The following is a 13,815-nucleotide window of genomic DNA, read 5'->3' as shown; positions in this document are numbered from 1 at the left end:
CCCTTCCCGGCTCGGGCTGCGTCCCCAGGGGGCGAGGACACCTGGATCCCTCGATCCTGAGCCAGCACCTGTGGCCCTGTCCTTCTGGCCCTCCCTCCACCTGCCCCGCGGCCTCCCATCTGTGCGTCCCTCCTCCCCCACCTGCCTCTGGGTACACCCATCCGGGCGCCCCCATCCTCCCCACACTCTCCTGGGTCGTCATTCCCTTCCTCTACCTGTCTGGGCACCCTATTCGTGCGCCTTTCCACCCACGCGCGCGTTTCTGGGTCCCACCACCTCCCACCACCACCCCTACCTCGGCACCTAGACGTGTCCCCGCAGCAGACCCCACTCCCGCAGCACTTAACCCCTTCCCTGCTGCAGCCATGTCCAACAACATGGCCAAGATCGCCGAGGCCCGCAAGACCGTGGAGCAGTTGAAGCTGGAGGTGAACATCGACCGGATGAAGGTGCGGGTCCCGCAGGGACTGGGGCGGGGGCTCCGGCCTGGGGTCTGCGCGCGGCTGAGTTGGGGGCGGGGCCCAGAGTCGCAGTGGGAGGTTCCCTTAGGAAATGCGTGGGACGGGGCTGGGACCCCGTCAGGGGGCGTGGCCTGGGCGAGGGGCGGGGCCGCTGGGCGGGGCCGCTGGGGCGGGGCGGGGACCTCTACCTGCGCGCCTGCAGGTGTCGCAGGCGGCGGCGGAGCTCCTGTCTTTCTGCGAGACCCACGCCAAAGACGACCCCCTGGTGACGCCGGTTCCCGCCGCCGAGAACCCCTTCCGCGACAAGCGCCTCTTTTGCGTCCTGCTCTGAGCCCTTCCTCTGCTAAAGCAACGAATCCAATAAATTTGGTGACTATGGTGGTGCCTGTGTTTTCTGAGAAACTGAGGCACGCACAAAGCTTGGAGCCACCTGGGGGAAAACTGTGTCCCTTTTCATTCCAAGTGCGTGTAGAGTGTGAGCTGCAGGGGTTCGACTCCATCAAAGCCTCCGCAGAAATGAGTAAGCACCTGGCGCTCTGTCTTTCCATGAGCCCCGGAATCCCATCCTGAACCTAGTGGTCCCAGCAGCCCCCCCGGGGAGCAGCTATCTGCATGATACCCATTTTACAGATGGTGAAAGTGAGCCTAATTAAGTCCCTTACTTAAAGTGGCAGAGCTTGGAGATAAGTGGGGCAAGAGGGTCCTGGGCTCCCTGTGCCCCTCAGCTGGCCTTTCTCCTCTCTCCGGGCTTGGAGCTTTTCTGTTTATTTGTTTTGTACTGGAGATTGAACTCAGGGACGTTCTACCTCCGAGTTACACCCGCAGCACAGTGGCACACATCTGTTATCCCAGTTTTGGGGAGGCTGAAACAGGAGGATTTCAGATTGGGGGCCAGCCTCAGCAACTTAGACCCAGTTTCCAAATAAATAAACATAAATAAATAAATAAATAGACTAGGGGTATACGTTTAGAGATAGAAGACCCCGCTGGGTTCCATTTTCAGTAACCCACTGACCTCCCTCAAAAAAGAAAATCTCTTTACCTGGACCTGGTGGTACATAGTTATAATCCCAGTACTTGGGAGGCTAGGAGAGGAATTTCCTAGGTTTGAGACCAGCCTCAGCAACTTAGCCAGATCTTGTTTCAAAATAAAACGATAAAAAGAGCCGGGGGTGTAGCTCAGAGATTGAATACCTTAGTACCAAATGAATGAAAAAAACAAAGATTGAGGCAGGTTGGAAAATAGAGGTTTTTCACATGAACGTCCATACTTCCAGCTTCTCTGAAATTATAAAGTCTTTTGACACACAGGGTGACCACAGGCTATGAGAAAGCATCTGGGGTTTCAGCCTGCCAAAGCCCCCACCGAGCCCCACCATCTCCCAGTTAAGGAAGCTGACGGCCATTTATCTGGGGGCAAGGGGCTGGGTCCTGGGCTTTGTACAGTGGAATGAACCGTGAAATGTTCTGTTTCTGTTGAAATCCCAGGGACCCTGAAGGGGTGGGCTGTGGGCTGGCTGAGTTAATTCCCCTGGAGCCTGGCCCGCTCCTCTTCTCTGAGTCCTTTCAGATTGGGGCTGAGGGAGCCGGGACCCCTGGATCTGGCTGGAGGTGGCTTGCTGAGCTCTCCTCCCCAGGGAGGGGCTTGCATGAGCCCGGCTTGCTCTCTGTTATTCACATCGGATTGGGGTCCCCTGAGCCCCAACTCTGATCTTCCTGTAGGATTGAGGCAGGAACGGCTGTAATTACATCTCCCTCCTGCCTCCCACCTCTCAGCCGGCTCCGGCCTGGTTGCATCATGTCTGTGGGAGCCCCAGGGGAGAAGGGGGGCAGGGAGAGAGCCAAGGATGAACTGGGGGTGGGGCAGGAGAGAGGAAGGATGCTGGGAGGGACGACAGAGCCAGGAGGATCCCGGAATTTCACAGACCTAGTGCCCCTGTGGCTCAGGATCTGGCATGTGACGGAATCCAGGGTCCCAGGACTTCTTCAGCCTGAGTGGGCGGGTGCAGAGATCCCTGCCTCTCTGTCCCGCTGGGATTCCAGAGCTCAGCACCTCGGGATTCCTAGAGCCCAGACTGTTGGATTTAGACACTTCTGGCCCTGGAATCTGGGGGCGGTGTAATGCCCCCTTCCTTCTTTGCCTTGCAGGTCTTGGGGATGGTAGGGAGGCAGTGGGGTGGGAGTGGGCAGGAGAGCAGGCAGGAGTGGGGAGCTGAGGGCACCGGGAGAAGATGTCCACCTGGAGGAGGGAGGGAGGCTGGGCGCTGAGGCTGGGAGGAAGGAGAAGCCAGAACCTGGAAGGGAATGGGGAGGTCCCTGGATGACCAGCGGCCATGAACACAGATCCGCAGCTCTGATTAATCTCATTAGCCTTACCACACTGCAGCAGCAGCAGCGGCAGCAGCTCTGGTCACTGCTCCTTTTTCCTGCTACCCCAGCTGTGAGGGCAGCTCTGGGGCCAGATGTAGGCTGGGGTCAGAGCCAGGCCACGAAGAGGAGGGGTGGCTGCCTGGGAAGAGGCGCTCCCAACAGCCCCCTCTCCTCCCCCACCCCAGGAGGCTGCCCCCCATCCCAGGCTGTCTTCCCAGTGCTCCCCTGCATCCTGCACCCCACCCCAGATGCTCAGAGAGCTCTTGCCTGGCTGGGAGAGGGGGCAGGATGGGCCAGAATCAGCCATCACTCCTGCAGGTCCCTTTCACAACCCCAATCTCACTGGTGTGTGTGTGTGTGTGTGTGTGTGTGTGTGTGTGTGTGTGTGTGTGTGTGTTACTGGGGATTGAACCCAGGCTGTTCAACCTCTGAGCTAACGTCTCAGCCCTTTATTTTTATTTTTATTTTTTATTTTTTATTTTATTTTATTTTATTTTTGTGGGTCTGGGGATGGAACCCAGGGGCATTTGACCTCCAAGCTACACCCCCAGCCCTATTTTTTATTCTTTATTTTTATTTTATGGGTTTTTTTTTTGTGTGTGTGTGTGTGGGTCTGGGGATGGAACCCAGGGGCATTTGACCTCCAAGCTACACCCCCAGCCCTATTTTTTATTCTTTATTTTGAAACAGGGTCTCACTGAGTGGGAAACCGTGATCCTTCTGTTTCAGCCTTCCAAATGCTGGGATCACAAGTGTGTGCCACCATGCCTGGCTATTATTTATTTTTGTTGTGGTACTGGGAATTGAACCCAGGAACATCTATCTCTGAGCTACACTCCCAGCCCTATTTTGAAATGGGGTCTCACTAGGTTGATGAGAGTCTCAGTATTTGCTGAGGCTGTCCTGGAACCTGCAATTCTTCTGTCTCAGCCTCCCAAGTACTGGGACTACAGGCATGCATCACCATGTCTGGTTTATTTTATTTTGAAACAGTGTTTTACCGAATTGCTGAAGGTCTAGCTAAATTGCTAAACCTGGTGTAGTGCAGGTGTGTGTGGTGGTGCACGCTTGTAATCCCTGAGTTTGGGAGGCTGAGACAGGAGGATCGCACGGGTTCGAAGCCAGCCTCAGCTACTTAGTGAGGCTCTCAGCAACTTAGTGAGAACCTGTTTCCAAGTAAAATATAAAATAGGTGGAGCTGGGTGTGGTGGCACACACTTGTGTGTGTGTGTGTGTGTGTGTGTGTGTGTGTGTGGTTCTGGGGTTCCTGGAAGCCCTTCTACCTCCGGGCTACACTCCCAGACCCATTTTATACTTTTTTATTTGGAAACAGGGTCTCTTACGCCAGCGCGCCTGGCTTCGAACCTGCGCGATCCTCCTGTCTCCACCTCCCAAGCGCGGGGATTACAAGCGTGCGCCACCACGCTCGGCTGTGGCACACGCTTTTAATCCCAGCATTTGGGAGACTGAGATAGGATGATCGTGGTTTGAGGACAGCTTCAGCTACTACTTAGGCCCTTTGAGACTCAGTGATCCCTTGTTTCAAAATAAAGAATAAAAAATAAGTCTGGGAGTGTAGCCTGGAGGTAGAAAGCCCCTGGGTTCCATCTCTACTACCACTAAATAAATAAATAAATAAATAAATAAATATAAAAACAAAAAATAAAATCAGTGAAAAATAAATTACTGAGGCTGGACTTGAGCCTCCAATCCTCCTGTCTCAGTCTCCCAAGTACTGGCATTACAGTCACGCAGACGTGGCAGGCCATGAAGGACAGGTGACGTGCCCTGGACAGTAGGGCTTGAGATTGGAGTGGGAAGATCTGATGCAGTACTGTTCAGGAGAAGTTGGGGTGCCCAGGGGCTTTGAGGATGGCAAGTTAAGAGTCTCCCTAGGGCAAAGCTCAGGCAAAGGCCAGGCAGGGAGGAGACGGGAGGCGCCCCTCCAGGTAGGCAGGCGAGAGCCCACGTGTGGCTGGGGACAGCGAGCAGAGGAAGGCGGCTCTGACTCTAGGTGCTGGGACCTGCCGAGGAGGGACTGACCCAGGCACCCTCTCGCAGCAGCGAGGGCACGGGCAGGCAGGCCTGGCAGGCGAGGGTGGCCGGTGGCATGTGTGCCACAGCACGAGGAGGCAGCCTCCTCCCAGAGCCAGAGCCCGGAGAACAAAAACCAGGGACTCAGCAGAGGGTGGGCAGGGCAATCCGGACCTCGGGTCTGTAGCGTGTCCAGATGCGGTCTGGCCTGGCAGCCAGAGGCACTGGAGGCCAGAGAGCCTGTCACAGCTCCATCGCGGCTCCCGGGGCAGCTCTCCTGAAGACACTCACCCAGAGCAGGGTCCTGGCTGGGTGTGGGGTGCTCAGCCCAGGGCCCACTGCCTAGGTTCCCCGTTGCACAGTGCCCGCTGGCCCCTCTGCGTCCCCAGCCTTGGGCACACAGCAAACAGTCCGTTAGGGTTGTTAAATGAATAATAATCCCAGTAACTGAGGGCTTTTCTTTTTTTTTTGGTGCTGGGGATTGAACCCAGGGACATTCTACCTCTGAGCTATAGCCCCATCCTTATTTTATTTTTTATTTTGAAACATCCTTTTTTATTTTTTATTTTGCGAGGTTGCTGAGAGTATCATTAAGTTCCTGAGGTTGTCAGCTGGGTGTGGTGGCGCACGCTTGTAATCCCAGCATTCGGGAGGCTGAGACGGGAGGATTGCGGTTCACAGCCTCAGCTACTTAGTGAGGCTTTCTGCAACTCTGTGAGACCCTGTTTCAAAATAAAGAATACAAAATAGGGCTGGAGTGTCACATGGAGTTAGAATGTCCCTGGGTTCCATTCCCAGTACTGCAAATAATAATAATAATAATAATAATAATAATAATAATAATAAAATAAGGCTGGGTGTAGCTCAGAGTTAGAATACCCCTGGGTTCAATCCCCGGTACCACACACACACACACACACACACACACACACACACACACACACACACAGTGAATACAGTTTGGTAAAAAAATAAATACATACATAAATAAAATCAGGCTGGGGTGTAGCTTGGAAGTAGAATGTCTCAGTACCACATAAAAATAAAATAATGTAAAATAAAAATAAGCCGGGCATGGTGGTGTAGCTTGGAGGTCGAATGCCCCTGGGTTCCATCCCCAGTACCAAAAGAAAAAAAGTTCCTGAGGTTTTCATCAAACTCCAATTTGCAATCCTCCTGTCTCAGTTTCCCAAGTACTGTGATTTACAAGTGTGCACCACTCCACCTAGCTCTCTGGCGTATTTATTTATTTATTTATTTATTTATTTATTTATTTTGTGGTGCTGGGGATTGAACCCAGAGCATTCTACCTCCAAGCTACACCCTCAGCCCTATTTTTTATTCTTTATTTTAAAACAAGTTCTCACTAAGTTGCAGAGGGCCTCACTAAGTAGCTGAGGCTGTCTGTGAGTTCAGCCTCCCAAGTACTGGGATTACAAGCATGTACCACCATGCCCAGCTTATTTATTTATTTATTTATTTATTTATTTATTTATTTATTTGTACTGGAGATTGAACCCAGGGTTATTCTACCTCTGAGTCACACCTCCAGCCCCATTTTATTTTTTTGTTTATTTTGAAAGAGGGTGTCTCTCCCTAAGTTCCTGAAGGCCTCACTAAGTTGCTGAGGCTGGCTTCAAACCTGAGATCCTACCGAGTACTCAGCCTCCCACGGTACTGGGATTGCAGGCCCGCGCCACCACGCCCGGCTCCTGTCCTTTCTCTTTCTCCTGCTGCCCTGGGGTCCCTTGGGTCCCTCGGGTCCCCGGGTCCTGCTGCTCACAGTGGGTGGAGAGAGGAGAGCTGCTGACTCACCCTCCCTGGGCCTTTCCTTCCATGACTCCCCTGGTCGTGGGAGCCACCCTTCCCCCAATGCAGACAGGAGACCCCCTCCAGTCCTGTCCCACCAGAGGGCGAGCAGAAGCTTGCAGGCCGAGCTGCCGGGCTCAGGCCCCTCCTCAGGAATGGGTTACAGATGCTGCCACATCCACCTGTCCCTGACGGGGGAGCACAGAGCGAAGGCTGTTGTGGCCAGGGTTTATGCCTACAGACACGGGAGGGAAACTGAGCCCCGGGTGGGGAGCAGGGGGCCGTCTCGGATCACCTAGGCATGGGAGCATCCGGGACGTTCTGAATGCTTAATGATACTGGTGGGGACAGGAAGCCAGCAGGAGAAAGCTCCGGGAACCAGAGCCCCCCTCTTCCCAACAACTCCCCTGATGCGGAGCCAGGACTCAGGCTCGCCAGACGTCATCCTTCATTAATATGCTATAACTTCCTGAGTTCCCTCCGCTCTGCCTGGGAACGGGAGAACATGAGGGGCCCACATGGCTGGGAGGTCTAGAGTCTGCAGCAGGCACCACCCCAGGGCAGGGTTTTGTGGTACCCGGGGGATCCCCGCTGGGGCTGCAACGGGGCGCTCATCCGGCCGGAAGTTGGGGTGCCAGCTGGGCATGGGTGATAGGGAGGTGGGGGAAGGGCAAAGGGGTTGTGGTCACAGGGGCAGGGACAGAGAGAGCGGGGCTGTCGCTGCCCACGCTCCAGCCCTTGGGTCAGGAGCACCCCTCTGGGCCTCAGAAGGGAGACGGCATCTGCACAAGCTCTTTGCTTGTGACAGAAGCACACCTGGGGTGGGGGCTGCTGGCCACAGCTGGCTGCAGGCCCTGGAGGCCAGTGGTGTCCCGGGACCATCACATGGCAAGGAGGTGGTTGAATTGGGACAGGAGCACCATTCAGATGCGTGTGAAGCCAGGCGTGGTGCACACCTGTAATCCCAGCACTGGGGAGGCGGAGACAAGGAGGGTCGCAGGTTTGAGGCCGGGCACAGCAACTTAGTGAAACAAACAGTACGAAGAAGGTCTGGGGGCATAGCTGGCACGTAGGATGCCCTTGGGTTCAATCCCCAGTAACCGTAACACACACACGCACACACACATACGCACACACAGTGTCTGAGGGGTCTCCCTCGTTGGTCTGGGAGAGGCCGGTTCAGTGAGATTGAGCCTGTGACCATGGTCACTGTGCTGACAGCTGGGTGTGTGAGGTGACTGAAATGGCCCGTGGCCCGAAGGAGGAGGTGCCGGAGCGCTGTTAGGGAGGATGGGAGACATCCATGCACAGCGATGTTGGAGCCCTAGGTGGCCGGGCCATGCGTCTGTAGCCAAAATACTATCCTTAGAGGTCAGGGTCACCGGAGCTTGGCCTGGGGCCTGCAAGTACAGAGTTGACAAGCAAGAGGTCCACAGGGTGCGTCTCTGATCATGGGCCACTGAAGTCCTGGGGCCTGACCCCACAACTGGACACCAAGTCCCTTCCTCCTCCACAGCCCTGCCCAGGGCTCTGAGTTCTGGGGCTGGGAGCCCAGGGATGTGCTCTGACCCCAGGCACCTCCTTCCTCAGCCTCTGGAAGGAGTGAATTGTGTCCAGGGACCAGAAATCTCAGTGCTGTCTGGAAAACACTGCATCAGGGAGGAATTTCCTGGTCATTTCTCAATCCCTGGACTATGTCCTAACCCTGGGGCCCGGAGCCCAGAATAGATCCCAGAGGTCACCCCTAGACAGCCAGGCCACAGCCAAGCCCTCCCAGAACTGGTCAGCTACACCCCTTGGGTCCCATCCTGGCCCCCTGGTGGGCTCTGAACGGATCTGCATGGGGGTCCAGAGAGGGGAGGCAGAAGGGCAGAGACCTACGTGTACAGAGGTAGCAGGTGGCTCCATGCTGGGGACTGAGAGGAGGGGAGGAGAGGGGGCAGGCGCTGGAGGAGGATGCAGGAGCAGGGCACGGGGTACAGGCCAGGGAAGGCACAGGGAGCTGGGGGGGGGGTGACTCCAGAGAATGTAGGAGGAGGGAGGGCGGGGCAGAGAGAGGAAATGAAAAAGCGGGCTAGCAGGCAAGATGGGGAGGGAGGGAGGGAGGGAGGGTGGGAGGGAGGGAAGGAGAAGCTGACACAGCCCAACACACGCGCAGAGCTGGTCGCCAGCGAAGGGAGAGACCCACGCTGTGGAGGTGCAGAGGGGCCAGGCAGGCAGAAATGCAGAGCAGACGGGGATAGAGGGCTGGAGAAAGGCAGGCAGTGTGGACCAGGGGCAGAGAGGCAGCAGGAGCGGACAGACCAAAGGGAAGGACTAGGGAAGGACAGAGAAGCAAAGAAATACAAGACGGAGGCACTAGACAAGATCGAGGGGCGAGAAGCACAGACAGACGCGCGTGTACTCGCTCACTGGGACCAGGGGCTTGACTGGCAAGTCCCAGCCGCCTGCCCCAGACGGTGGCCCCCGCACCCCTGCAGCCAGGGCGCCAGACAACAGCGAGAGATGGCGGATTCCTGCAGGAACCTCACCTACGTGCGGGGCTCCGTGGGGCCGGCCACCAGCACCCTGATGTTTGTGGCCGGCGTGGTGGGCAACGGGCTGGCCCTGGGCATCCTGGGCGCGCGGCGGCGGTCGCGTCCGTCAGCCTTCGCCGTGCTGGTCACGGGGCTGGCGGTGACCGACCTGCTGGGCACGTGCTTCCTGAGCCCGGCCGTGTTCGTGGCCTACGCCCGCAACAGCTCGCTGCTGGGCCTGGCTGGCGGGGGCCCCGAGCTCTGCGACGCCTTTGCCTTTGCCATGACCTTCTTCGGCCTGGCCTCCACGCTGATTCTCTGCGCCATGGCGGTGGAGCGTTGCCTGGCGCTCAGCCACCCCTACCTGTATGCCCAGCTGGACGGGCCACGCTGCGCCCGCCTGGCACTGCCTGCCATCTACGTCTTCTGCACCCTCTTCTGCTCGTTGCCCTTCCTGGGCCTGGGCCAGCACCAGCAGTACTGCCCGGGCAGCTGGTGTTTCATCCGCATGCGCTCAGCCCAGCCAGGGGGCTGCGCCTTCTCGCTGGCATACGCCAGCCTCGTGGCCCTGCTGGTGACGGCCATCATCCTGTGCAACGGCTCCGTCACCGTCAGCCTCTGCCGCATGTACCGCCAGCAGAGGCGCCACCAGGGCTCTCTGGTCCCCAGCTCCCGGGCGCGCGAGGATGAGGTGGACCACCTGATTCTGCTGGCTCTCATGACTGGCATCATGGCTGTGTGCTCTCTGCCTCTCACGGTGAGTAACCCTCACGGGAGCCGGGATGCAAGGGGAGGGCGGAGCCCCACTCAACTCCCACGGTCACGGTGACCATCAGGCCTGTCATCTCCGTACTTGGGAGGCTGAGATGGGAGGATCACAGGTTCAAGGCCAGACTCAGCCACTTGGCAAGGCTCTCAGCACCTTAGTGAGACCCTGCTTCAAAATTTAAAAAATGTAAAAATGGAAGCCGGGCATGGTGGTGCACATTTGTAATCCCAGCATTCAGGAGGCTGAGACAGGAGGATCGCGGTTCACGGACAGCCTCAGCTACTTAGCGAGGCCCTTTGCAACTCAGTGAGACCCTGATTCAAAATAAAGAATAAGAAATAGGGCTGGGGGTATAGCTTGGCCGTAGAATGCCCCTGGCTTCCATCCCTAGTACCACATAAAAATTTGTTTTTAATGGGACTGGGGGTGTAGCTCAAAGGTAGAATGTGCCTGCGTCCAATCTCCACTACCCTCACCCCAAAAAGAAAGGTTAGACAGAGGCTTTTCCATGTACCGGGTTTACAAGCGTGCACCACCACGCCCGGCTTCTTATCACCCTTTTTACAAACGAGGAACGTTGCCTCTTGCCCACCATCACACAGCCAGTACCTGCACTGGGTCCTCTGATTCCTGAGGTGGACCTGCCTCCCCAGGCCCCACCCCACAGTCTCTGTCCTTTGACTCTCCTCAGATGTTCATTCTGTAAAATGCAAGGGGTTAGTTAGCTGGGCGTGGTGGCGCATGCTGGTAATCCCACCATTTGGGAAGCTGAGACAGGATGATCGCGGTTCCTGGACAGCCTCAGCTACTCCTTAGGCCCTCTGCAACTCAGTAAGACCCTGTTTCAAAGTAAAGAATAAAAAATGGGGCTGGGGGTGTAGCTCAGAGGTACAATCCATCCCCAGCACTACACACACACACACACACACACACACACACACACACACACGCATATATGCATCACGCATGCACATACACACAATGCAAGGAGTTTTTAGCTGGGTGTGGTGGTGCACACCTGAAATCCCAGTACTCAAGACCCGAGGATCGCAGGTTTGAGGCCAGCTTCAGCAGCTGCTTGATACCCTGTTTCAAACCAAAAAATAAAATAGGGTTGGGGTGCAGCTCAGCGGTAGAATGCCCCTGGATTCAAATTCCCCCCACACATGCAGGGGACTTTTGGGGGTTATTTAGACTTTTGGGGGGTTATTTAGACTCATAGGTTGAACAAATACAGGCATAACCACAGGTCTGTGCTCTCTCAAGGGCCCTGGACCTCAGATTCAACAGCTGTAAAGTCTGTGTTTTCCCAGCCACAAAACTCAAGGGGAGCCCCCCTTTCCCGCCCCCCGTCCATTCTTTTAGGCATCTGTGGGCTGTTTCCTGGGGCTTTCCCTCTCTCTCTGCTCCCCGGATGGATGCATCAGCGCCGCGGTGTTCATCTTATCTTCCTTCTTTTCCCCTCTGACCCGCCATCCCGCATCCCTGCAGGGAGCAAGCTGGGACGGGAAGCCGGGGGCGGGGTGGGGGAGCCAGGAGGCCGGGGACCCATGGCTTCTTCTTGATGGATCCCTCCCCCCTGCCTTCAGATCCGCGGCTTCACCCAGGCCATCGCCCCGGATAGCAGCGAGATGGGGGACCTCCTCGCCTTCCGTTTCAATGCCTTCAACCCCATCCTGGACCCCTGGGTCTTCATTCTCTTTCGAAAGACTGTCTTCCAGCAACTCAGGCTCCGCTTCTGCTGCTGGTATCCCCGGCCAGCTCGCGGGGAATCGCAGACCGTCCTCTCCTGGCCAGCCTCCGGGAGGGGGGACCCACGGGCCCCCACTGCCCCGGGGGGGAAGGAGGGGAGCTGGGTGCCTCTGTCTGCCTGGGGTGCAGGGCAGGTAGCGCCCTTGCCTCCTGGGCCACAGCCTGGTGATGACCCTCCGGGGACCCAGCCCAAAGCCGCGGCCGCTGGGATGACCTGCTCCCTCTGCTGACGGGGAAGCCACCTGGAATCTTTTGCCCTGTCTTTCCCATGATGGGCGCAGGAGCCTGAAAACTGAGGACCCTGCTGAGGGCTGCGGATGCCAGAACCTCAGCCCTGAGGGCTGGGGATGGTCAGCTCCTCCTCCTCCAGCAGTGCGGCCACTCCAGGCTCCAGGGAGGAGAGCGAGGGGTGGAGGGAACGTTTATCCTGGAGCGCAAAAAGAACAGTTTTCTCAAAATAACCAGTGGCCTGGCCGGGCCCTGCTCCGGCCCTCGGCTCCTCATCCATCTCACTGTCTAAATATTTAGAAGGTGGAAAAGTTCCCAACGGCTTCTGTGTATTCAGGTCTGCTGGGCTAAGATTCTTGCTCCCATCCCCATCCATTAAGCCTCCTTCCCACCAGCTGCCCACGCCAGGTGCCCAGGGGACGGCCCTGCCCTCTCCCAAGCCACTCCAGGAGCCACCGCCTCTCTGCCCAGGGTTTTTTTTTTTTTTTTTTTCCCCTGGAAAACTCCCTCCTTCCCCTGTTCCCTGCTTCCCATCCCCCATCAGACTTGGGGGCCCCGAAACCCAAGGGGAGGTGGGAGGAACAACAGTCTGTTGTCAGAGCCTTTCTAGAGAGTCAGAGCGGGCGATCACCTGCCTGGGGTCACACAGCAAGGAGAAATTGGAACTGGCCAGTGACGCAGACTTGCTTTTCCATCTCCAGGAGACAAGAAGCCTGGGCATGAGCAGAAAGGGCCCGAGAAACCCCTCGCAGCTCTGGTGGCTTTTGGTGGAGAAGCGGGGAGGCTGAAGGGGTCCGAGCTGGGGATCTGGGACTGCTCAGGAATGCAGACCCAGGCCAGCATGTGTGGCCCAGTTTCAAAACAAACAGAAAAAGGGTTGTGGGTGGAGCTGAGAGGTAGAACACCCCTGGGTTCAGTACCACACACAAAAAAAAAACTGCCCCTTGCCAGTCTCCCCCCCCCCCGCCCCCTGTCCTGAACAAGTGACTATAGAGTCTGACCTCACTGTCCTCAGAGCCCTCACAAAGACTTCATTCATTCATTCATTCATTCATTCGTTCATTCACTGGACAAGCTGATGCTGACTCTGCCGGGTGTTGGGGACACAAGCTGGGCTGGACCCTGATGGGGCAATTGGGGTCCTCCCGCCTCCTCAAGGCCACTCCCTGCCCCCAGAGAGGCGGGATCCAGGGTGCTGGGAAACAGCTGCCCAGCCTGGAAGGAAGTGAGTTGGCCCGTGGAGCTGGGGAGGAGGGCGGAACTCCTCTACCTCGTGTCCCCCCCCCCCCCCCCCGCCAGCCGGGTTCCCCTTTCTCACTCCCCTCCCCCAAGGACGGGGGGAGGGGGGAAAGCGTGGCCTCCAAGGGCGAAGACAGAAGCCACCAGTGGGGTAGCGAGTGCCTCCTCCCTGCCCAGCGCTCCCGCTGACCACCCACTCAACGTCGTCTTCAGAGCCTTTGTGGAGGGCTGGGACCCAGGCCCAGAGGGGGGCGATCACCTGCCCTGGCCACAGGCAGTGAGGAGCAGTGGAGCCCGCCAGTTGCGGGCCTCTCTGTGCCTGTTTCCTTTCCCTCGTAGTTCGAGTCCTTAGTTTACAGGGCTGCTCGAAGGTTAAGCGAGTCCCTCTGAACAGCAATTCCGACTCTGCACGGGGCCTGGACGAAGCCGCTCCCAGGTTGCTATCACTGCTCTTGTGTTGCTACCTTTGAAAACAAAACAAGGCTTGGCTCCCTTGTTTGGACTGTTGTTTATTTATTTTTTCTGGTAGCTAAGCTTCAAATCATGTTCAAAAAGGACAAGGGGAAGCCGGGAGTGGTGGCGCACGCGTGTAATCCCAGCATTTGGGAGGCTGAGACAGGAGGATTGCGGTTCTTGG

The 13,815-nt window shown here is 56.9% G+C and overlaps 2 protein-coding genes across 2 annotated transcripts; both read left to right on the top strand.

Annotated features, from left to right (window-relative positions):
* Nucleotides 1–365: 365 nt before the first annotated feature.
* GNG8 (G protein subunit gamma 8) lies at nucleotides 366–792 on the top strand (the record flags this gene model as incomplete). The annotated part of the gene is made up of 2 exons (XM_080702961.1): nucleotides 366–449; nucleotides 664–792. The coding sequence occupies 2 exons, from the start codon at nucleotides 366–368 to the stop codon at nucleotides 790–792; spliced, it is 213 nt and encodes a 70-aa protein (XP_080559087.1).
* An 8,387-nt stretch (nucleotides 793–9,179) lies between these two features.
* Nucleotides 9,180–11,941, top strand: PTGIR (prostaglandin I2 receptor; the record flags this gene model as incomplete). Its single annotated transcript, XM_080703630.1, has 2 exons — nucleotides 9,180–9,947; nucleotides 11,549–11,941. The coding sequence occupies 2 exons, from the start codon at nucleotides 9,180–9,182 to the stop codon at nucleotides 11,939–11,941; spliced, it is 1,161 nt and encodes a 386-aa protein (XP_080559756.1).
* Nucleotides 11,942–13,815: the final 1,874 nt, after the last annotated feature.

This window comes from Muscardinus avellanarius (genome assembly GCF_963383645.1).
Source record: "Muscardinus avellanarius genome assembly, chromosome: 10".
NCBI classification, from domain to species: Eukaryota; Metazoa; Chordata; class Mammalia; order Rodentia; family Gliridae; genus Muscardinus; species Muscardinus avellanarius.
Note: the sequence above shows the minus strand (reverse complement) of the source record. Positions and strands in the feature narration are given on the sequence as shown.